The 25,869-nt window shown below is 42.5% G+C and overlaps 1 protein-coding gene across 1 annotated transcript; it reads right to left on the bottom strand.

The window, feature by feature from the left end:
* Nucleotides 1–7,895: 7,895 nt before the first annotated feature.
* COX20 (cytochrome c oxidase assembly factor COX20) lies at nucleotides 7,896–19,669 on the bottom strand. Its single transcript, XM_075339597.1, has 4 exons — nucleotides 19,335–19,669; nucleotides 18,122–18,236; nucleotides 9,074–9,137; nucleotides 7,896–8,334 (listed from the first exon to the last, which is right to left on the bottom strand). The coding sequence occupies exons 1-4, from the start codon at nucleotides 19,368–19,370 to the stop codon at nucleotides 8,199–8,201; spliced, it is 351 nt and encodes a 116-aa protein (XP_075195712.1). The 5' UTR covers nucleotides 19,371–19,669; the 3' UTR covers nucleotides 7,896–8,198.
* Nucleotides 19,670–25,869: the final 6,200 nt, after the last annotated feature.

Genomic DNA, 25,869 nt, shown 5'->3' with positions numbered 1-25,869 from the left:
GCAATGAAAGGAAATTAATGAGTGATGCAGCGCCACACTAGTTTTATGTCCTTAAAGGAAATACGTAATTTCTTTTTTTGTGTACCATACTAATCGTATCCTACAATAGGGTTAGGCTGCCCTTTCAGGATAAGTAACTTTTATTCCTATACGTTAACCCATTGTGTTGGTGAAAGCCCTGGAAATGATGGCTTACCAATGTGTCTGCTAGGCAAGGGGTCTGCAAATCTATTTCCTCAGCTTTACTTGTGACACACTCCTAATGTAATAATTGTGTCCAAAAAGCTGGGTTAGAGCATTTACCTTTTCACCTATTTAGAAAACTCCTTTGACAGTGTCCACAAAGTTTTTATGAAAGCAACATTAGCTTGAAAACCAACATGCTGAAATAGATCACTTTGTCTATGGTGATCTATTAGCACAGATCCAGGTGAGTGGTCTCTTATGAATACTTGGATTACAGTTGAACGAGTACCTAACTATTCGTACTCGCTATACTAAAAACTAGTACTGTCCGAATAGCATGTGCAATGCAAGTTAATGTGGAATACTTGCAATGTAACGAGTAAGGCTGCTTTCACACCTCCGGTTTCTGCAATGCGGCACAATCCGGCACTTTGCAGGAAAATCGCAACCGGTTTTTTTTGCTGCCGGTTGCGTTTTATCTGCATAGACTTTAATTAGTGCCGCATTTTTCTGCATGGCCTTGCGTTCGGTCCGGTTTTTGCCGCATGCGGCAGATTTAGCCGATGCGGCGGCCGGATGGAACGTTGCCTGGCACGTTTTTTTCGTGCGGCAAAAAAAACCGCATTGCGCCGCATTCGGCCGATGCGGCGCATTTTTCAATGCATGCCTATGGCGGCCGGATGCGGCAAAAAACGCATCCGGCCGCCGCATGCGGTTTTTGCCACTGCGCATGCTCAGTAGCATGCCGCAAGCGGCAAAAACTGGACGGGCCGCATGGGAAAAACATATGCAAAGGATGCGGTGTTTTCACCGCATCCGTTGCATAGCTTGCACAGCCGGATTGAGACGCACAGCTCAAGCCGGATGTGTGAAAGCAGCCTAACCCGAATGGCATACTATTCGCTACTCGCATGAATAGTACGGCATTCAGGTTACTCGTTATTTTGCGAGTTTTTCCCCATTGACTTGCATTGAACACGCTATTCTGAATGTATACGCGAGTATTAGACTGTACGCGTTATGGCCACACTCCCTGGCGAAGGCTACACACTGAAACACGTGTAGGGTCCTGGTGTCGGCACAGCAATAAGCGGGACATGCCCTCAGGCAAACACTTGTTCATTTAGGTATATACCATCTTGACATGTTATTGTGTGCTCTGCCTGGTTATTGCTCTCTGTTATCACCCTTCCTCTGATACATCAGCACCCAGTAAGTTATACATTAAGTGTTTCTGTCCATCATCTCTTTTTATTACTATGCACTTTGATACTATTGACACCTATTTAAATTTGCACTTTATTTAAACTTGCACTTTATTCAACCTATATACATGCCAAATTTTGGGGCCATTTTTTCTATACACATCATATATTTCTTATTCTAAGAAACATTCTTCTACTAAGGTTGGTTATCATTAAAAGTGCACTTTTCTGTAATTTGCGCATACGTCACTTTATCATCTTTGATATAGGTATTTATTAATTGGTTGTGTATTTCTGATTATATATATATATATATAATAAATTTTATATATATATATATATATATATATATATATATATATATATATATATATATATATATATATATATATATATATATATATACACACACACACACCGTGTTTTTCCAAAAATAAGACAGTCTCTTTGAGGAGGTCCTATTCTTGGAGAAATACGGTTGTGGGTAAGTTTACCCCCCAAAAAAGCAGACTTCCCCCCCCCCCCCCCTTCCCAGGAGACTCATACTCCCCAGACCAGGGCGTCTGCGTGGTTCCCAGGTCCTCCTGTGATCTCCGGTCGGTGATGTACGCCGTCCTACCCTGCTGCTAGCTGACACGCTGACACACACAGAAGATCCCAGACATACACAGCAGATCACACACAGCAGATCTCTCATTCTCTCACACACACACACACACACAGCAGATCAGAGATATACACAGATCGCAGGCACATACAGCCGATCACAGATACACACATCCGATCGCAGACACACACAGCCGATCACAGATACACACATCCGATCACAGGCACACACAGCCGATCACAGATACACACATCCGATCACAGATACACACATCCGAACGCAGAAAAACACAGCCGATCGCAGACACACATCACATCACATCCAGCACTTACGGCAGCAGGGAATTAGAGCAAGTCACGTGTCCGGCTGCAGGTCCTGTTCGTCGCGCTGCACCGCACTGCCTCTCAGGATTCTCCCGGTGGGAAGAGATCGGTGTCGCTGGATGAGGTGTGTGTGCGATCCGATGTTTGTGTGTGTGTGTGATTTGATGTTTGCGTGTGATCCGATGTTTGTGTGTGCGATCTGATTGTGTGCGTTCTGATGTTTGTGTGTGAGATCTGGTGTGTGTGTGTGATATGTGCGGGTGTGTGTGTGTGGTGTGATGTGTGCGATCACTGCAGGTCCTGCTGCTTGGCGTCTGGTGAATGTGATTGCCGGGTGCCGCTGGGTATAAGGAAGTGTCCTGCCGTATCTGTAACTTTTTTAGCTGCACGGACACTTCATTATTGATCCGGGACTAGGGCTTATTTTCGGGGGAGGGCTTATATTTAAGCCTTTCTCCGAAAATGCTGAAAATCCCTGCTAGGGCTTATTTTTGGGGGAGGTCTTATTTTTTTGAAAAATACGGTATATAAAATCTCATAGTAACCATTGGCTTTTATTGATATTGTTCGTACTCCTATTTGTATAACATTTGCTCTTATTGGAGTACATAGCATTATCATTGAGCTATTTGTTCTATTGTCCCTTGCTGTGCCGTTTGGTGCATATAACACTACTTTTATAGCTTTTTATCTTGTTTTTAATCTATTAATAAACTTTCATAATTGTATATTTTGTACTGACTATTTTGTGTTATAGGGCTATATATTCGTTTGTATGTTATAGCCTTTTCCATTTAACTGCATGGGGAATGTAGTGGTGCATTGTCAATATTGAACACTACGTTCTACAGTGCCTTGCAAAAGTATTCGGCTCCCTTGAATTTTTCAACCTTTTTCCCACATTTCAGGTTTCAAACAAAGATAAAAATGTTTAATGTTCTGGTGAAGAATCAACAACAAGTGGGACACAATTGTGAAGTTGAACGAAATTTTTTGCTTATTTTAAACTTTTTTAAAAAATAACTGAAAATTTGTGCGTGCAATATTAGTCGTCCCTTTTAAGTTAATACTTTGTAGCGCCACCTTTTGATGCGATTACAGCTGCAAGTCGCTAGGGTATGTGTTTATCAGTTTTGCACATCGAGAGACTAAAATTCTTGCCCATTCTTACTTTGCAAACAGCTCGAGCTGAGTGAGGTTGGATGGAGAGCGTTTGTGAACAGCAGTTTTCAGCTCTTTCCACAGATTCTCGATTGGATTCAGGTCTGGACTTTGACTTGGCCATTCTAACACCTGGATACGTTTATTTGTGAACTATTCCATTGTAGATTTTGCTTTATGTTTGGGATCATTGTCTTGTTGGAAGACAAATCTCCGTCCCAGTCTCTGGTCTTTTGCTGACTCCCAACAGGTTTTCTTCAAGAATGGTCTTGTATTTGGCTCCATCCATTTACCATCAATTTTTATCCATCTTCCTGAAGAAAAGCAGGCCCAAACCATGATGCTGCCACCACCATGTTTGACAGTGGGGATGGTGTGTTCAGGGTGATGAGCTGTGTTGTTTTTGCGTCAAACATATCGTTTGGCATTGTGCCCAAATAGTTTGATTTTGGTTTCATCTGACCAGAGCACCTTCTTCCACATGTTTGGTGTCTCCCAGATGGCTTGTGGCAAACTTTAAACTACACTTTTTATGGATATGCTTGAGAAATGGCTTTCTTCTTGCCAATCTTCCATAAAGGCCAGATTTGTGCAGTGTACGACTGATTGTTGTCCTATAGCCAGACTCTCCCACCTCAGCTGTAGATCTCTGCAGTTCATCCAGAGTGATCATGGGCCTCTTGGCTGCATCTCTGATCAGTCTTCTCCTTGTTTGAGATGAAAGTTTTGAGGGATGGCTTGGTCTTTGTAGATTTGTAATGGTATGACACTCCTTCCATTTCAATATTATCGCTTGCACAGTGCTTCTTGGGATGTTTAAAGTTTTGGAAATTTTTTTGTAACCAAATCCAGCTTTAAACTTCTCCACAACAGTATCACGGACCTGCCTGTTGTGTTCCTTGGTCTTCATGATGCTCTCTGCGCTTTAAACAGAACACTGAGACTATCACAGAGCAGATGCATTTATACGGAGACTTTATTACACACATGTGGATTATATTTATCATTATCAGTCATTCAGGACAACATTGGATCATTCAGAGATCCTCAATGAACTTCTGGAGTGAGTTTGCTGCATTGAAAGTAAAAGGGGCCGAATAATATTGCACGCCCCACTTTTCAGTTTTTTTATTTTTTACAAATGTTTAAAATAAGCAATACATTTCACTCAACTTCACAATTGTGTCCCACTTGTTGATTTTTCACCATAAATTTGTGTGGAAAAATTCAAGGGGGCCGAATACTTTCGCAAGGCACAGTGTCTGTATGTACAGGTGCATCTCAAATTAGAATCTCATAATTTTGAGATTTTGAAATTTCAGTAATTCAATACAAAAAGGAAAATGCATATGTTAGGCTGGTTTCACACTACGTTTATTTAACATCCGCCCTTAACGTTATTTTAGCGGAAATACGGATCCTGCTTTTAGAGCAAATAACGTATGCAAACGCATCTGTTATTTTGCAGGATCCTGCACTGGATGTTTAGGGGCGGGCATTGGAGTCATGTGATCGGGAGTGAGGGGAACTAGACTGGGAGCCGGCTTCTGACAGCTGCAGACACTGGTAACCAAGGTAAACATCGGGCTTGGATACCCGATATTTATCTTGGTTACGAGTGTCTGCAGCTGCTAGGAGCAGGGCTGCCTGCACACGTAACCAACGTAAACATCGGGTAACTAAGAGAAGTGGTTACGCGATATTTACCTTGGTTACGAGTGTCCGCAGCTCTCAGGTGGGAGAGAGAGGAAGGGGGAAAGACATAGATAGAGAGAGGGTGAGGGAGGGAGGAGGAGAGAGACAGATCACGCGAGACTGGTTCTGGGCATGCTCAGTACTTTCTGGGCATGCTCAGTACAAAAGCAGGATCCTGTCTATCAGCACGCCAGCGTTCACCTGCGTTCGCGTGCTGTTTAGTCAGGATCCGGTGACTTGCAGTATTTTGACGCAGCTCAAAAACGCTACAAGTAGCGTTTTTGAAACATGTTAAAAAACTGCAAGTCACCGGATCCGCACTATAACGCACGCAAACGCAGGTGAACGCATGTTAACGCGAGTCCATTGCAAATGCATTGAAATGAAAACGCATTTGCACTGGATCCGTACTTCCGCTAAAATAACGTTTTCAACGGATGTTAAAAAGACGTAGTGTGAAACCAGCCTTATATAGTTATTATAAACCGTTATCTATTTCAAGTGTTTATTTCTGTTAACTCCTTCACCCCGGCCGATTTTCTGTTTGTTTGGGTTTTTTTTGTTGCTCCCCCTTCTTCCAAGAGCCGTAACTTATTTTTCCTTCAATCTTGCCATATGAGGGCTTGTTTATTGTGTGATGTGTTGTACTTTTAAATGAAACCAATAGTTTTACCATATAGAGTACTGGAAAACAGCAAACAAAATTCAAGTGCGTAAAAATTGCAAAACAAAGTGCGATTGAATGATTGTTATATTTTATTCATCATGTTCACTAAATGGTAAAACTGATGTTTGTGTGATACCTCAGGTCGGTACAAGTTCGTAGACACCAAACATGCATAGGTTTACTTTTATCTAAGAGGTTAAAAAAAAATAAATCAGGTTTTTCCAAAAAAAATGGCACACGTTCTGCGGCATTTTCCATAACATGTAGCATTCTCATTTTTTGGGATCTATGGCTCAGTCACTTTTGTGTCTCGAGCTGATGTTTTTAATGGTACCAGTTTTGCGCAGATGCTATGGTTTGATCGACTATTATTACATTTTGCGCAAAATTTGTGTCGACAAAACGTAATTTTGGCACTGCCACTTTGCCATTTACTCAGATTGATTTTATATTTTAATCAGGCATTTCTGAACGCAGCGATATAAAATGTGTATATTTTATTTGAACTTTTAGGTTTGTTTTGTTTTTTTTTTATTATTTTACTAGTCCCCTTGGGGGACTAAGGATCAGCAGTCCGATCGCTCATTCTTTTCTGTTGATCTTAGCTACACAGCTGAGATTAGCAGAAAAACTCACATCTTGTCTCTGGCAACAGGCGGCTCGGTGAAAGAGGAAGTGACTCATGCTAGCTACATGACCGTGTGCTACCATGTCAACCATCGGCTCACAGTGATCACGTCACTGCAATGCTGGTGAGTACAGATTTACTGTGGTGGGTATTTAAATGGCTGTCACATTTTGACAGTGCCATTTAAGGAGTTAACAGGCACGGGCAGAACACGAATCTACTTGTGCCTGCGAGGCACCCATGTCAGCTGTACAAATCAGTTGACATGTGCACGGATCCCCACCAGCTGCCGGCAGACTATGACCGCTTAGGACGTAATATTACTGCCCGTGGTCATTAAGGGGTTAATGTTGATTATGGCTTACAGCCAATGAAAACCCAATAGTCATTATCTCAGAAAATTAGAATATTATAAGACCAACTGAAAAAATGATTTTAAATTCAGAAATGTTGGCGCCTACTGAAAAGTGTACGGTAAATGCCTCAATACTTGGTCGGGGCTCCTTTTGGATGAAGCATGGAGGTGATCAGCCTGTGGCACTGCTGAGGTGTTATGGAAGCCCAGGTTGCTTTGATAGCAGCCTCCAGCTTATCTGCATTGTTGGGTCTGGTGTCTCATCTTCCTCTTGACAATACCCCATAGATTCTCTATGGGGTTTAGGTCAGGCGAGTTTGTTTGCCAATCAAGCACAGTGATACTGTGGTTATTACACAAGGTATAGGAACTTTTGGCTGTGTGAATAGGTGCCAAGTACTGCTAGAAAATTTTCATCTCCAAAAAGCTTGTCGGCAGAGGGAAGCATGAAGTGCTCATAATTTCCTGGTAGACGGCTGCGCTGACTTTGTTGATAAAACACAGTGGACCTACACCAGCAGATGACATGGCTCCCGAAACCATCACTGATTGTGGACACTTCACACTAGACCTCAAGCAGCTTGGATTGTGGCCTCTACGCTTCCTCCAGACTCTGGCACCGCGATTTCTAAATTAAATGTAAAATTTATTTTCATCTGAAAACACCACTGAGCAACAGTCCAGTTCTTGTTCTCCTTGGCCAAGGTAAGACGCTTCTGGCATTGTCTATTGGTCATAAGTGGCTTGACACAAGGAATGCGACATTACATTTTTTTTTATAAGTATCAATTAAAAGGGACGGCAGGATTGGTGACATAACTCCCCATTTTTTTTCTCCCTTCTATACAATTAATAGGGGGGAGATCTGGAGATCGAGCTCTATCACAATCTATTTGGACACCATCCATGAACCCAATATTTCCATCTTTTTATTAACTTGTTTACCTCAGAATTCCCTTACAAATGTATAATCCTTTACACAGTGTTTCTTTCTTACATCTTGACATCTGATTATATTGTGCTGTCGACTTGAACAAAATACAATAAGCAAAAACACACAAATATAAGTGTGTTTGCAACATACACAGAAAACATGATTTATTATTCCCATAGGACATTAAAATAACAATTTCAATAAATTGATATAACATTCAGAAAACTTGCCAACAAGTTTCCAGTGTATACTAGTATAAAAAGTAGCTTGATGTCGAATCCAACAAAGCGGAGATTGATTTGATGGTGTAAAGGGCATTCTTACACTGCTTCTCTATTCCCATCACGTTGTAAGATTAGCTATACAAGTAGGTGAATTCACCATGCCACTTGTTAAACAGCCTTGAGCTCCTCCAGTCCATGATTATGATTTTTGGGTTATGAGCTACTTTTGCGGCTGTCTCTAACGGCTGGATCAATATTGCTGCCTTCATATATCACCTTATTTTTAATACCTTCTTGTACTATTCTTTGCTGAATCCTCAGTTTTGCATAATTGTATCTACAGTATAACCTACAATAAAACAGAAAAATAATTAAACTGGTATTTACACCCCAAATAGCTGTTCAGCATATTATAATGTGAATATAATACCTTGATTTTAATTCCACAAAAAGCTATAAAATGGAATCTGTCACTGGGTTTTTGTCACCTAGTCTGAGAGCAGCATAACATGGGGCAAAGATCCTGATTCCAACGTTGTCACTTACTAAGCTGCTTGGGGTAGTTTTTATAAAATCACTGTTTAATCAGCAGTAATTATCATTAGAGAAGTACTTTGTGTGCTGCCAGATCTGCAACAGAGACAATATTGATTATCAAACTGACAGCAAACAGCTCAGTAAGGCCTGTTTTACACATCCAGTATTTCGCCTGATGCCGGATCCAGCACGCATACAGTACATTAATTTACAGTAGAAGCGTGACACCATGCAGACAAATGCGGTTGTGCATGACGCACACAACCGCATGGTGTGCGCTTCCACTGTAAATGAATGTACTGTACTGCATGCGTGCCGGATCCGGCATCAGGAGAAATGCCGGATGTGTAAAACAGGCCTAAGTGACACATCGCTGGAATCAGAGTCTCTGTCTCTACATGCTGCTCTCAGATGGGTGATCAAGAACCTGGTAGAAAGAGTCCCTTTACAAGGTTGTGGCAGTAGTTTTGAAGCTGCACCTCCCACACAATAATACATGCATCTCTGCTAACATTTCAGCCAATATAGAAGGAAGGAAAATAAAAACTTACCAAGAGCCCAATGTACTAAGAATGAACCCACCAGCTGCTAAGTCACAAGAACGTTTAACTCTGCCTGTAAGGAGGAAGGAAAAAATGTGAAAGGGGTTGTCTGGCATATTTTCTTTTTTAAAGGAATGAATGCTTTTATGATAGAAAACTAAGGAATGCTCTGGATATGTGGCTCACAGGACTGCTGAAGTTTGTGATTGGCTGCAGCGGTCAGGTAGCTAGTGGAGCACATCATCGAATGATTCTCTGATGATGTGTTTGTCACATGCTTCAGCAGTACTGTGGCTTTCAACTTGAACAGACCTCCAAAATAAGCCTGTGATGTATTCACTGGACTGCCGACAAGTGAATAAGCCTCTGCTTTTCTTTGTTTTTATTTTAAAAAGCATCCATACTTAATAAAAAAAATAAAAATAATAAATAAAAAAAAAAAAGTGTCAGATGAGGCTGCATGCCCACGATCAGGGTTCACAGCGTTTTGGACGCAGCGTGTTATTGCTGCATTCAAAACACTGCGATTTACAGTACAAGCACAAATGGATGGGATTTCTAGAAATCTGCTGCCCACAGTGCTTGTTTTGCCCGCAGTGTAAACTGACTTGCGTCCGTTTATTGCTGAAGAGCATCATGTCAATTTACTGCTTATTGTCCAAATCGTGGGCACATAGCCTGAGGGTATACTCACTTGTTACCTATTTGCAAACTTTCTGCATATACTTGCATTTTAAAAATCTGTATCTAAGTAAATGAAATCTCAACAACTTATCTGCATAGGTAGAATCTGAGCTGTAATTTCAAAATCTGCAGTGTCATTTGTCTGTGCAGAAGTCAATGCACATTTTGTTTTCATATAGCTGAAATAAGTATTGAACACCACAGGGCTGTGGAGTCAGTAAACCAAACCTTCGACTCCGACTCCTCAATTTCTCTTGCACCAACTCCGACATATATTGCTTATAGTTAGGTGAAAAATGTATTGTAATACATGAACATGTGTATGTGAACATCAGACATTTAATCATTTTTATGATACAATAATCAACATATTTGGATAGAACCTAAAATATATTTATTGGAATACAACTTTAGAACACAAACTGTAATAAATTGTAAATGTAATATACTATGTACTATACAGTAATTACATATATATCTTGTGTATATATTATATATATATATTTCATATTGTATTACATATTTACAATTTATTAGTTTGTGTTCTAAAGTTGTATTCCAATAAATATATTTTATGTTCTATCCAAATATCTTGATTATTGTATCATAAAAATAATTAAATGTCTAATGTTCACATTGTGCTACAATATATTTTTCACTTAAATATAAGCATTATACTAAATGTTATTTAGTAAAATATTCAGCACATGCTGCATTGCACTACTGTCCCCAATTTATTATATATTTTAGGAGTCGGAGTATTTTATACCAACTCCACCAAAATGAGCTCCGACTCCACAGCCCTGGAACACCACCAATTTTCTAAGTAAATATATTTCTAAGGTGCTATTAACATGAATTTCTCAGCAGATGTCGGTAACAACCTATCCAATCCACACAAGCAAAGAAATCATAATGTCCATAAATTAAATTAAGTTACAGTGTAAATTTGGAGAGAAAAGGGTTAATAGACCGTGCTACTGTAAAAGAGGATCTTTGTAGAAGGAATGATTATATTTACGCGTTTCAAAGCCTTATGACTTCCTCAGGAGAAATGAGGAACAAGCCATAAGGCTTTGAAACGCGTAAATATAATCATGCCTTCTACAAAGATCCTCTTTTCTACGGCAGCGCTGTCTACTAACCCCTCTCTCTCTCTAAATTTGAACTGCATCTCGACGTGGGTTCTGCTGCAGTCTTATTTATGCCATTACAGTGGTTGTGACTCATAACCACTCCAGGTGAGTTTACCCTTACAGCACCTTTGCTGGCAGTGTTTTAGGATAAGACACTGTTTGCGCTGTTTCTGCCAGCATTTTTAACCATAAGTTATGTATAATAATTAAAAAAGACAAGGAAAAAGTATTGAACACAAGAAGAGAAGTGCAAAGAGCCATGGAAAGTCATGACACCAGCTTAAACCTATCACTAATTAGAAAGCAATCCTGCCACTTAGTGGAAAAAAAAAAATATCAGCTGGTTCAACTAATATCCTATAAAAAAGGTGTCTTATTACCAAGGTACCAAACAAGAAACAGCTCATGATGGGTAAAACCAGTGAGCTGTGTCAAAACCTTTGCAACCTTATTGTTGTTAAACATTGGTAACAGAAGAATTTCTAGACTACCGATGGTTCCTGTGTTGGCTGTGGCCAAAGTCTAAAAATAGAACATAATCTCACCTTAAACTGGCAACTACCAGATGCTCCCTGCAAGATTTCAGACAGAGTAGAGAAAAGAATTATCAGAAGAGTTGTCCAAGAGCCAAGAATCACTTGTGGAGAGCTACAGAAAGTGCTACGGATAAGGAAGTACAATTGTTTCATAGGAAAGAATAAGCAATGCATTCAACCTCCGTGGCCTCCAAGCACGCATAACTCATCACACAAGACTCCGCACTTAAACATTTGCTCAACAACATTTAGAGAAGTCTGTAAGATGCTGGAAGAATAATACAGTCTGGTCAGATGAAACCCAAATTGAATTCTTTGGATGCCATAATACACACCATATTTGGATGCCAAAAGGCACTGCATATAACCCCAAAATCATCACACCTACCGTGAAGTTTGAAGGAGGAAACATGATTTGAGGCTGCACCTATTTCAGACTTCATATATTTAAAGGAAGAATAAATGGACAAATGTACAAAGACATTGATAAAAAATTTGTTGCTATCTACTAAAATGATGAAAATGTCCACCATCGTTTCATTTTACCAAGACAATGATCCCAAACACACAACCAAGGAAATTTAATTGGCTGGGCCATTCTAGCAGCTTGATTTTCTTTCTCTGAAACCAATCCCCTGACCTGAATCCAACAGAAAATTGATGTAAAAAACTAAAAGTCAGAGTTCATTGAAGGAGGCCACAGAACCTTCAAGATTTGAAGAGTGTTTGTGTGGAAGAGTGGACCAAAATCACACCTGAACAATGCATGCGACTAATTTCTTCATAGAAAGGCTTTTCTACGAAGTATTAAATACATTTTAGTAAGCGGGTTCAATTTCTTTTTCCCTGTCATTTCACATTATTACACATTACTAAATGTATGTATTGTTTGATTCTTTGCCTGTGTGGATTGATTAGATGGGTTGTTACCAACATCTGGGGAGAAATTCATGTCAATAGCACCTTTAGAAATATATTTACTTAGACAGTTGGTGACATGTTCAATATTTATTTCACCAGCTGTTTGAATGCAAAATGTGCATTGAATTCTGCAAAAACAAGACACTGCAGCTTTTGAAATCACAGCTCCAATTCCAACAAATTACAGTGCCTACAAGTAGTATTCAACCCCCTGCAGATTTAGCAGGTTTACACATTTGGAATTAACTTGTCATTGTAACATTTGGACTGTAGATCAGCCTGGAAGTGTGAAATGCACTGCAGCAAAAAAGAATGTTATTTGTTTGTTTTATTTTTTTTAAAAATTGTGAAAAGTTTATTCAGAGGGTCATTTATTATTCAACCCCTCAAACCACCAGAATTCTGTTTGGTTCCCCTAAAGTATTAAGAAGTATTTCAGGCACAAAGAACAATGAGCTTCACATGTTTGGATTAATTATCTCTTTTTCCAGCCTTTTCTGACTAATTAAGACCCTCCCCAAACTTGTGAACAGCACTCATACATGGTCAACATGGGAAAGACAAAGGGGTATTCCAAGGCCATCAGAGACAAGATTGTGGAGGGTCACAAGGCTGGCAAGGGGGACAAAACCCTTTCCAAGGAGTTGGGCCTACCTGTCTCCACTGTTGATAACAGGATGGCTGAGAGAAAACCGGGTTAAATGCTGCGCTAGAAAACCACGATTCCGATGGATAAAATAAAATCCTTTCCTTTATTGGCACAAGTCAACGCGTTTCGAAGGCATGACCGCCTTCTTCATCAGGACAAGACAGTACAAGAAAAGAACAGCATGACATGTGCTGCTGCACGGCGTGAGATATAAAGCATTGAAAAAAATGAGTAACCACGTCATCAGGAATGACGTCAGAGAACCAGTGACTCATTGCCACGTGGAGCTTTCAGAGAAAAAAATGAGAGGAAATGGAGAAAGAAAAAAAAAGAGGAAAAAAAGGAGGGGGGGGGGGGAGAGAAAAAAAAGTTTATGGTTGTGATTGGAGATAGGGTGTAACCAGTTGCACTTGCTGAAGTGCTGGATATATAAACAAGTTTGATGTAATCAGGACGAAGAAAAAAAAACAGTGACACTGGAAGATTGATGTGAGCAATCGTGAAGAATGAAGATAAAAATATATATGTGTATATAAAAAAATTTTTTCGCTGTGAATAAATGTAAATGAATATGCAAATAAAATGATATAAAAGATATATATCTATTTGATCATATGCATATACCTATACGAAAAAAATTTTTTTTGCGTATATATAACGTGTATATATAAAATGTGTATATATAAAAATATATAAAAACCATGGGGATAAAGCGTGTATAAAATAATGCTGAAGGACTAAAAAATTAAAGAATTCATATGGACTAGTATATAGAAAATGTGTATAGGAAAAATTTAATATTCGTGTTCTCATCCAACTATTATAAAGAATAATGACCAATAAAAGACCAAAAAGAAAAAATTTTTTTGTTTTATTGGAAGTGTAAGGCAAAGTGTATTTAGAGAAGCAGAGTCGCTGCGATAGAAGATATGTGAGGCAGGGGTGAAGAGAGTTCAAGCCAGATCGTGAGAAAAAAAAATGTACTGAGCATGCGTGAGCAGGCACCGCTCATTATTATCTGAACCCACTGTCAGAGGTGATGCAAGGACAAAGCGTGGGAAAAAGTAAAAAGCGCATGCGTGAATGAAGGAGATAGCCGGAGTGAGAAATTTGGATGAAAAAATCTGAAAGATCAGAAAAAACAATTTGAAACAACTATATATAACAGATAAATCAATGCAAATGATTGTTTGCTAGCGAAAAAAGGAAAAGAAGCATGATGCAAAAAGGAAATAAGAGGCGACTGAGTGCGCTCCCAAAAGAAAAAACAATAGAGAGAGAAAAATATATATGCGTATATATATGCCTTATGGTCGCGATACTCAATTAGAAATATGCACAAACCAAACAGAGAAAAACACATGTACATTAAAAAGGGGGACAATTTGCGGATGAAAGGACATACCAACAAGTCTACATGCATATGTCCATGTACACAAACATATTGAAAAAGAGTCTGTTTGGAACATAAGGATTAGGAGTTATAATCATAGTGCAGTTTATATGCAAGCTAATTAAATGAAATATGAAACTGAAAGGATAAAACAATATACTGATTATATATATTTTTATTATATAAAACATGCTGTTAAAAATGAAATATTGACCTATGAAAATGAGCTGCATGCTGATACTTAAAAACAATGGTAATTATCAAAAGATTATTTAACAATTAATAAAAATATATAATTTATAAAAAAAGATAATAAAAAGAAATTTATAAAAATTAATAAAAAAGATCCATAAGTTCATTAAGGCCATGAGGTTTTAGAGTACCAAGCTTATGTATCCAGTACGTTTCCTTTTTGCTCAACAATTCCATTCTATTTAACGTATCTGATGGAATTTGTTCAATAGGGGTAATTTTAAAAGACATTGTTTTATCATGGAATAAGGCACAATGCCTTGACAAACCATGCAGCATGAAGCCTATTTTGACATTATGTCTGTGAGAATTTAACCTGCAATGTAGAGGCTGACAAGTCCTCCCAACGTATTGCTTACCACAGATACAGTCTATCAAATAGATAACAAAATTAGACTGGCAAGTTAAATGGTCCTTAATGGGAAAGTCCTCAGTTCCCCTGAATGAACAGAAAGATGTCCTGTTATGGTGGATACTCTTACAACATAGGCAATTCCTAGTGTTGCATTTAAAGGACCCCAATGGAAAAGTATTGGTTTTGGTACTCTGTGCCTTTTTTAATCTACTAGGTGCTATGATGTTTTTGATGGTAGGGGCTCTCCTGAATGGGATTCCAGGACGGGCAGGTAAAACCTTTCCAAGGATAGGGTCATTCAACAATATATTCCAATGTCTGCAAAAAATTTTTTTGATATCAAAATTGTCACTACTAAAGGTGGTGATGAAATTGAAGGCTAGTGAGCTATCTGGTTGGACACAGTTATCTGGTGTTTTGCCTGGTAAGAGGGATTTCCTCGAAGCGAGAAGATCCTCCTGTTCAAGCAATATGGTGGTATTGTAAGCTTTTTTTAGTAGATGATTAGGATATTTCTTTTCAAGGAAACGATTTTTAAGAGTGTCAACCTGAGCTTTGAAATCTGACCCCAAGGTGCAATTCCTCCTTATCCTTTTGTATTGGTTTAGGGGTATGTTTTGCAACCATTTGTTGTAATGCTCACTGCCAAAGTCGATATAACTATTGGCATCGACTTGCTTAAAAAAGGTCTTAGTGCATATTTTACCACCATGATGGTAGATGGTCAGGTCCAAAAAATTGATCACATTCTCATGAAAGACAGGTGCAAACTCCAAGCCCCATAGGTTATTTTTCAAAGAGCCCAAAAAGGAATTGATATCACTGAGCTCATTGTCCCATATAAGGAATAGGTCATCAATGAATCTTTTGTAGACCACTATGCCCTTGGTGTGATCCCCGTTTTGTATATGGAGGTATTCAAAAAGCCCCATAAAGAGGTTTGCGTAGGAGCAAGCTGCCTTTGACCCCATCGCTGTACCAATTCTCTGGTGGTACAGGTGTTCAGAGAAAATAAAATAATTATTTCTCAATATGAAACCCATGGCTTCAATGAGGAAATCTTTTTGCACATCTGGGATTCTGTCATCATTCTGTAAGAAATGCGCACAACTGAAAAGACCTAAATCATGATCAATATTGGAATATAAAGAAGCTACATCTATAGTGACAAAAAGATAAGAGCGTTTCCAAGGGATATCTTTAATAATGCTTATAAGATGTGAGGAGTCCCTGATATGACTGCTGAGCTTCAAGACTTGCGGTTGCAATAGTTGGTCAACATATGCCGCTAAGTTGGCTGTTAATGAATTGATACCTGATATTATGGGTCGTCCTGGGGGATTGTCGGAATTTTTATGTAGTTTAGGCAAATGATAAAAAAATGCTATATTATGATGTTCAGTCTGCAGGAACTTTTTTTCAGATGTATTAAATAAATTATTATCAATGGCCTTCTGTATCAGGTTTTTATATGCTGATACAGCATGTTCATAATCAACCCATTCCACTATATGGTAGTAGGTGCGATCAGATAATATTCTTAGTGCTTCCTTGACATAGTCGTCCCTATCTTGGACGACTATGCCACCACCCTTGTCGGCGGATCTAATAACAATATCCCTATTATGTTTCAAATTCTTAAGTGCTAATCTCTCTTTTTTACTAAAGTTGTGTTGTAACGTTTTATTAGTGCTCATGAATTTCTTGAGATCTGCTAAAATCAAATCGCTGAAAGTTTTGACATGATGCCCTTTACTGCCAGTGGGGTAAAACCTAGATTTAGGTCTTAGGGTATGTGCGCACGTTGCTTTTTACCTGCTTTTTACCTGCTTTTTCTTCTGTGCTGTTTAATGCCAAAATGGATGTGTTCTTCTATTCAAGCAAAGTCTATGGGAATTTGGGTTTCTTGTTCACACTATGTTGTTCAAAATGCTGCCTTTTTGTGGCAGAACTTTGGTCAAAAACTCAGCTTTGCAGTGCAAAACCCAAATGGCAAAAACAATTGACATGTTGCTTCTTTGAAAAGCTGAGTTTTTGACCAAAGTTCTGCCACAAAAAGGCAGCATTTTGAACAACATAGTGTGAACAAGAAACCCAAATTCCCATAGACTTTGCTTGAATAGAAGAACACATCCATTTTGGCATTAAACAGCGCAGAAGAAAAAGCAGCAAAAAAGCAGGTAAAAAGCAACGTGCGCACATACCCTTACATTGGCATGAAGAAAAGGTGGATCTATTTGTGTAGTGGAGGCAACAGTGTTGGGAACCGACGTAGTGTCACCGTTTAAAAGGAAATGTCTTTTTAATGTTAATTTTCTGATGTAATTTTGCACATCTAAAAAAACGTCAGTCCTTCAATCTTTGAGAGGGACAAAAGGAAAGACCCTTATGCAGTACAGAGACTTCCCAAGCATCTAGACAATAACTAGAGAGATTGAAGATATTGCTGATAGTTTTTACAGGATTTGGTTTTAGATAAGCCTGATCTCTTTTTTGCTGGAGCCGGCGTCCTGCTCGGACTCCTCTAGTGCGTTTTTTCTTTTTTTCGTCATGGATTTTGGGATGAGAAAATCCGTTATTAGGCTCTCCTTGTTGGTTCTGGCAGGAGGTAAAAAAGGAACCAGCGGAGAGGCTTTAGAGGTGTTATCAATGGTCACAATATTACTAGTAGAGGGATTGTGCGACAAGGGGGTAATGACATTCTGTAAACTAGATGTAACAAGCACACTGCTCTAGCACTGCTATGTATAGCCAAATTCACAGTCTCCTCTAAACACTAGTTTTCACAGAAGAACCGTCCTAATAAGTACGTGGGTCTTCAGCAGGCCCCCAGGTGTCATGGCAACCCATCGGCGCCACGTGATCATGTGCTCGTCTATCGATGCGCATTAAATGCCGATGTTAGAGGCAGATGATGGCTGAAGACTACTACCATTATCTGCTGGCAAAGATGAGTGCTTGGCCCATATCAAGGTCAGGGGCTGGCATGTGATGTACTAGTACATCATATGTCAGTAAGGAGTTAATGTGCAAAATCAAGCGGACCGGTTCTCTATACTGCAATACAGGACCTGCTCAGGATACCCCCTCATCACTTTTCATTAATGTCTTTGTTTTTTAATGTCACTTACTTGTTGCTAGAAAATTTCCAACTCCAATGACCAATGAACCAACAGATCCGAAGAGCACAGATTCACGTGCACAAGGCGTCTTCTGCACATCCATGATCCATAGTAACTTGAAAGACTAAGAAGGAAAAAACAAGCAACTTATAAAATGAAGACAGCAGCCAAGTAATGCAATGGACTTACAGTATATACACCCCTAATGGAGAACTCATACAATGCCAGAATAATCCAGATACTGAAGAATTAACCCCTTCACAACCTTTGACTTATGTTTACATCATGTTGTGTCCCTCCCTTTGATGTGAGCTCACACGCCGAGCCCGATCTGCTCAGCCGACATGTGCCTCTGACAGCCGCAGGTGGATCGGAGATGGAGCGGTTAACCAGTTAAATTCCACTGTCAATCTCAGACAACGGGATTTAACACACATCGGCGGGGGGCGCGCGAGTGTCATTCCCCATTCCCATTAGTGGCCCTGTGATGTGATTGCAGGGCACCGATGGGTTGTCATGGCAGCCGGGGGTCAGCTGGTTACCTTTGTGTCTGTCATGACCAACTTCCTGTGAATACCAGATGTCAGACGACATTCACAGAAGTCAGTATTTCTGCTGCACAGAATAAGCGATCGGACGATCACAGCCTCAAGTCCCCTATGAGGACTAGTAAATACAACAAAAAGTAAAAAAAAAAAAGTTTTTAAAAAATGAAAAGTTAAAATCCCCTCTTTTGCCGCAATAAAAATAAAACAATAAAAAGTACACCTATTTGGTATAGCCATCATGACAGAAAAATAAAAAAAGATATGGCTCTTGTAAGGAAAGGACAAAACGAAAAATGGCCAGGTGATGAAGGGGTTAATAGGTCTGGAAACGTTCAGCAGCATCGGGAACACTGGATATTTGTGTCACAGACGGAGGTTCCATCGGCTCCAGCCTTCATAACCCCGGCGGACACAATGCTGAGAGGCAAAGAGCACAGACGTGGAACTACCGTAGCGGCATATACAGACATGATGCACGGCTATGGGCATGCGCACTGCCTGTACAAGAGGCTACAAGGCACATTGTGACAAGGACAGCGCCGGTAACTCAGCAGTACATTGCTGGTTTCAGTCTGCACAGCTATGTGCGCCCGGCTCTGCGAGGGCACGGTTACGTGTTCCTGTATTCCGTCCACAGCCGCCATACTTTACCACATGACAATGAGGGACTTCACCTTTTCCTTAGCTGCTTCACGTTCCTCGTCCGCCATGTTGGTTGGCACGCTCCAAGCGAACTACACCGTCCCAGCCCACCAAACAACAGAGACGGAGACAACGTACAGAGCGCCCCAAATGTACAGGACGCTCCAGGCTCCGCGCTCGCTGGTTATGGAGATCAGCCTAATTAGGCCGGTTTTTGCGGATGGAATAGACTAGAGTTCATTGGATATTCAACATGGGAGAACACGGAGCGTCGGCAGAAAGCAAGGAGTGATAGATGTGTATACACAAGATGTAGGGGAGAGGAGCAGTGTCCGGGAGACAGCCCAGAATAACGGTTCTAACTGAACCCTACCCCATATGACTACATGGAGGTCCTCCCTCTGCAGTCAGTGATTACATGGAGGTCCTCCCTCTGCAGTCAGTGATTACATGGAAGTCCTCTCTCTGCAGTCAGCGATTACATGGAGGTCCTCCCTCTGCAGTCAGTGATTACATGGAGGTCCTCTCTCTGCAGTCAGCGATTACATGGAGGTCCTCTCTCTGCAGTCAGTGATTATATGGAGGACCTCCCTCTGCAGTCAGTGATTACATGGAGGTCCTCCCTCTGCAGTCAGTGATTACATGGAGGTCCTCTCTCTGCAGTCAGTTATTACATGGAGGTCCTCCCTCTGCAGTCAGTGATTACATGGAGGTCCTCCCTCTGCAGTCAGTGATTACATAGAGGTCCTCTCTCTGCAGTCAGTGATTACATGGAGGTCCTTTCTCTGCAGTCAGTGATTACATGGAGGTCCTCCCTCTGCAGTCAGTGATTACATGGAGGTCCTCCCTCTGCAGTCAGTGATTACATGGAGGTCCTCCCTCTGCAGTCAGTGATTACATAGAGGTCCTCTCTCTGCAGTCAGCGATTACATGGAGGTCCTCTCTCTGCAGTCAGCGATTACATGGAGGTCCTCCCTCTGCAGTCAGTGATTACATGGAGGTCCTCCCTCTGCAGTCAGTGATTACATGGAGGTCCTCTCTCTGCAGTCAGTGATTACATGGAGGTCCTCTCTCTGCAGTCAGTTATTACATGGAGGTCCTCTCTCTGCAGTCAGCGATTACATGGAGGTCCTCTCTCTGCAGTCAGTGATTATATGGAGGACCTCCCTCTGCAGTCAGTGATTACATGGAGGTCCTCTCTCTGCAGTCAGTGATTACATGGAGGTCCTCCCTCTGCAGTCAGTGATTACATGGAGGTCCTCCCTCTGCAGTCAGTGATTACATGGAGGTCCTCCCTCTGCAGTCAGTGATTACATGGAGGTCCTCTCTCTGCAGTCAGTTATTACATGGAGGTCCTCCCTCTGCAGTCAGTGATTACATGGAGGTCCTCCCTCTGCAGTCAGTGATTACATAGAGGTCCTCTCTCTGCAGTCAGTGATTACATGGAGGTCCTTTCTCTGCAGTCAGTGATTACATAGAGGTCCTCTCTCTGCAGTCAGCGATTACATGGAGGTCCTCTCTCTGCAGTCAGCGATTACATGGAGGTCCTCCCTCTGCAGTCAGTGATTACATGGAGGTCCTCCCTCTGCAGTCAGTGATTACATGGAGGTCCTCCCTCTGCAGTCAGTGATTACATGGAGGTCCTCTCTCTGCAGTCAGTTATTACATGGAGGTCCTCCCTCTGCAGTCAGTGATTACATGGAGGTCCTCCCTCTGCAGTCAGTGATTACATAGAGGTCCTCTCTCTGCAGTCAGTGATTACATGGAGGTCCTTTCTCTGCAGTCAGTGATTACATAGAGGTCCTCTCTCTGCAGTCAGCGATTACATGGAGGTCCTCTCTCTGCAGTCAGTGATTACATGGAGGTCCTCCCTCTGCAGTCAGTGATTACATGGAGGTCCTCTCTCTGCAGTCAGTGATTACATGGAGGTCCTCCCTCTGCAGTCAGTGATTACATGGAGGTCCTCTCTCTGCAGTCAGTGATTACATGGAGGTCCTCTCTCTGCAGTCAGTGATTACATGGAGGTCCTCTCTCTGCAGTCAGCGATTACATGGAGGTCCTCCCTCTGCAGTCAGTGATTACATGGAGGTCCTCTCTCTGCAGTCAGTGATTACATGGAGGTCCTCCCTCTGCAGTCAGTGATTACATGGAGGTCCTCTCTCTGCAGTCAGTGATTACATGGAGGTCCTCCCTCTGCAGTCAGTGATTACATGGAGGTCCTCCCTCTGCAGTCAGTGATTACATAGAGGTCCTCTCTCTGCAGTCAGTGATTACATAGAGGTCCTCTCTCTGCAGTCAGCGATTACATGGAGGTCCTCTCTCTGCAGTCAGCGATTACATGGAGGTCCTCCCTCTGCAGTCAGTGATTACATGGAGGTCCTCTCTCTGCAGTCAGTGATTACATGGAGGTCCTCCCTCTGCAGTCAGTGATTACATGGAGGTCCTCTCTCTGCAGTCAGTGATTACATGGAGGTCCTCTCTCTGCAGTCAGTGATTACATGGAGGTCCTCTCTCTGCAGTCAGTGATTACATGGAGGTCCTCCCTCTGCAGTCAGTTATTACATGGAGGTCCTCTCTCTGCAATCAGTGATTACATGGAGGTCCTCTCTCTGCAGTCAGCGATTACATGGAGGTCCTCCCTCTGCAGTCAGTGATTACATGGAGGTCCTCTCTCTGCAGTCAGCGATTACATGGAGGTCCTCTCTCTGCAGTCAGTGATTATATGGAGGACCTCCCTCTGCAGTCAGTGATTACATGGAGGTCCTCTCTCTGCAGTCAGTTATTACATGGAGGTCCTCCCTCTGCAGTCAGTGATTACATGGAGGTCCTCCCTCTGCAGTCAGTGATTACATGGAGGTCCTCTCTCTGCAGTCAGTTATTACATGGAGGTCCTCCCTCTGCAGTCAGTGATTACATGGAGGTCCTCCCTCTGCAGTCAGTGATTACATAGAGGTCCTCTCTCTGCAGTCAGCGATTACATGGAGGTCCTCTCTCTGCAGTCAGCGATTACATGGAGGTCCTCCCTCTGCAGTCAGTGATTACATGGAGGTCCTCTCTCTGCAGTCAGTGATTACATGGAGGTCCTCCCTCTGCAGTCAGTGATTACATGGAGGTCCTCTCTCTGCAGTCAGTGATTACATGGAGGTCCTCTCTCTGCAGTCAGTGATTACATGGAGGTCCTCTCTCTGCAGTCAGTGATTACATGGAGGTCCTCTCTCTGCAGTCAGTGATTACATGGAGGTCCTCTCTCTGCAGTCAGTTATTACATGGAGGTCCTCCCTCTGCAGTCAGTGATTACATGGAGGTCCTCTCTCTGCAGTCAGTGATTACATGGAGGTCCTCCCTCTGCAGTCAGTGATTACATGGAGGTCCTCTCTCTGCAGTCAGTGATTACATGGAGGTCCTCCCTCTGCAGTCAGTGATTACATGGAGGTCCTCTCTCTGCAGTCAGTGATTACATGGAGGTCCTCCCTCTGCAGTCAGTGATTACATGGAGGTCCTCCCTCTGCAGTCAGTGATTACATGGAGGTCCTCCCTCTGCAGTCAGTGATTACATGGAGGACCTCCCTCTGCAGTCAGTGATTACATGGAGGTCCTCTCTCTGCAGTCAGTGATTACATGGAGGTCCTCCCTCTGCAGTCAGTGATTACATGGAGGTCCTCCCTCTGCAGTCAGTGATTACATGGAGGTCCTCTCTCTGCAGTCAGTGATTATATGGAGGACCTCCCTCTGCAGTCAGTGATTACATGGAGGTCCTCCCTCTGCAGTCAGTGATTACATGGAGGTCCTCTCTCTGCAGTCAGTGATTATATGGAGGACCTCCCTCTGCAGTCAGTGATTACATGGAGGTCCTCCCTCTGCAGTCAGTGATTACATGGAGGTCCTCCCTCTGCAGTCAGTGATTACATGGAGGTCCTCCCTCTGCAGTCAGTGATTACATGGAGGTCCTCCCTCTGCAGTCAGTGATTATATGGAGGACCTCCCTCTGCAGTCAGTGATTACATGGAGGTCCTCCCTCTGCAGTCAGTGATTACATGGAGGTCCTCCCTCTGCAGTCAGTGATTACATGGAGGTCCTCCCTCTGCAGTCAGTGATTACATGGAGGTCCTCTCTCTGCAATCAGTGATTACATGGAGGTCCTCCCTCTGCAGTCAGTGATTACATGGAGGTCCTCCCTCTGCAGTCAGTGATTACATGGAGATCCTCCCTCTGCAGTCAGTGATTACATGGAGGTCCTCCCTCTGCAGTCAGTGATTACAGGAGGTCCTCTCTCTGCAGTCAGTTATTACATGGAGGTCCTCCCTCTGCAGTCAGTGATTACATGGAGGTCCTCCCTCTGCAGTCAGTGATTACATAGAGGTCCTCTCTCTGCAGTCAGTGATTACATGGAGGTCCTCTCTCTGCAGTCAGCGATTACATGGAGGTCCTCCCTCTGCAGTCAGTGATTACATGGAGGTCCTCCCTCTGCAGTCAGTGATTACATGGAGGTCCTCTCTCTGCAGTCAGTTATTACATGGAGGTCCTCCCTCTGCAGTCAGTGATTACATGGAGGTCCTCCCTCTGCAGTCAGTGATTACATAGAGGTCCTCTCTCTGCAGTCAGTGATTACATGGAGGTCCTCTCTCTGCAGTCAGTTATTACATGGAGGTCCTCCCTCTGCAGTCAGTGATTACATGGAGGTCCTCTCTCTGCAGTCAGTTATTACATGGAGGTCCTCCCTCTGCAGTCAGTGATTACATGGAGGTCCTCCCTCTGCAGTCAGTGATTACATAGAGGTCCTCTCTCTGCAGTCAGTGATTACATGGAGGTCCTCTCTCTGCAGTCAGTTATTACATGGAGGTCCTCCCTCTGCAGTCAGTGATTACATGGAGGTCCTCTCTCTGCAGTCAGTGATTACATGGAGGTCCTCTCTCTGCAGTCAGTGATTACATGGAGGTCCTCTCTCTGCAGTCAGTTATTACATGGAGGTCCTCTCTCTGCAGTCAGTGATTACATGGAGCTCCTCTCTCTGCAGTCAGTGATTACATGGAGGTCCTCCCTCTGCAGTCAGTTATTACATGGAGGTCCTCTCTCTGCAGTCAGTGATTACATGGAGCTCCTCTCTCTGCAGTCAGTGATTACATGGAGGTCCTCTCTCTGCAGTCAGTGATTACATGGAGGTCCTCTCTGCAGTCAGTGATTACATGGAGGTCCTCTCTCTGCAGTCAGTGATTACATGGAGCTCCTCTCTCTGCAGTCAGTGATTACATGGAGCTCCTCCCTCTGCAGTCAGTGATTACATGGAGGTCCTCCCTCTGCAGTCAGTGATTACATGGAGCTCCTCTCTCTGCAGTCAGTGATTACATGGAGCTCCTCCCTCTGCAGTCAGTGATTACATGGAGGTCCTCTCGCTGCAGTCAGTGATTACATGGAGGTCCTCTCTCTGCAGTCAGTGATTACATGGAGGTCCTCCCTCTGCAGTCAGTGATTACATGGAGGTCCTCCCTCTGCAGTCAGTGATTACATGGAGGTCCTTTCTCTGCAGTCAGTGATTACATGGAGCTCCTCTCTCTGCAGTCAGTGATTACATGGAGCTCCTCCCTCTGCAGTCAGTGATTACATGGAGGTCCTCTCTCTGCAGTCAGTGATTACATGGAGGTCCTCTCTCTGCAATCAGTGATTACATGGAGGTCCTCCCTCTGCAGTCAGTGATTACATGGAGGTCCTCCCTCTGCAGTCAGTGATTACATGGAGGTCCTCTCTCTGCAGTCAGTGATTACATGGAGATCCTCTCTCTGCAGTCAGTGATTACATGGAGGTCCTCTCTCTGCAGTCAGTGATTACATGGAGGTCCTCCCTCTGCAGTCAGTTATTACATGGAGGTCCTCTCTCTGCAGTCAGTGATTACATGGAGCTCCTCTCTCTGCAGTCAGTGATTACATGGAGCTCCTCCCTCTGCAGTCAGTGATTACATGGAGGTCCTCTCTCTGCAGTCAGTGATTACATGGAGGTCCTCTCTCTGCAGTCAGTGATTACATGGAGGTCCTCCCTCTGCAGTCAGTGATTACATGGAGGTCCTCCCTCTGCAGTCAGTGATTACATGGAGGTCCTCTCTCTGCAGTCAGTGAGTACATGGAGGTCCTCCCTCTGCAGTCAGTTATTACATGGAGGTCCTCCCTCTGCAGTCAGTGATTACATGGAGGTCCTCTCTCTGCAGTCAGTGATTACATGGAGATCCTCTCTCTGCAGTCAGTGATTACATGGAGGTCCTCTCTCTGCAGTCAGTGATTACATGGAGGTCCTCCCTCTGCAGTCAGTTATTACATGGAGGTCCTCTCTCTGCAGTCAGTGATTACATGGAGCTCCTCTCTCTGCAGTCAGTGATTACATGGAGCTCCTCCCTCTGCAGTCAGTGATTACATGGAGGTCCTCTCTCTGCAGTCAGTGATTACATGGAGGTCCTCTCTCTGCAGTCAGTGATTACATGGAGGTCCTCCCTCTGCAGTCAGTGATTACATGGAGGTCCTCCCTCTGCAGTCAGTGATTACATGGAGGTCCTCTCTCTGCAGTCAGTGAGTACATGGAGGT

This window comes from Anomaloglossus baeobatrachus, chromosome 3 (genome assembly GCF_048569485.1).
Source record: "Anomaloglossus baeobatrachus isolate aAnoBae1 chromosome 3, aAnoBae1.hap1, whole genome shotgun sequence".
In the NCBI taxonomy this organism is placed as follows: Eukaryota; Metazoa; Chordata; class Amphibia; order Anura; family Aromobatidae; genus Anomaloglossus; species Anomaloglossus baeobatrachus.
The sequence above is the reverse complement of the archived record's forward strand: the minus strand, read 5'-3'. Positions and strand labels throughout refer to the sequence as shown.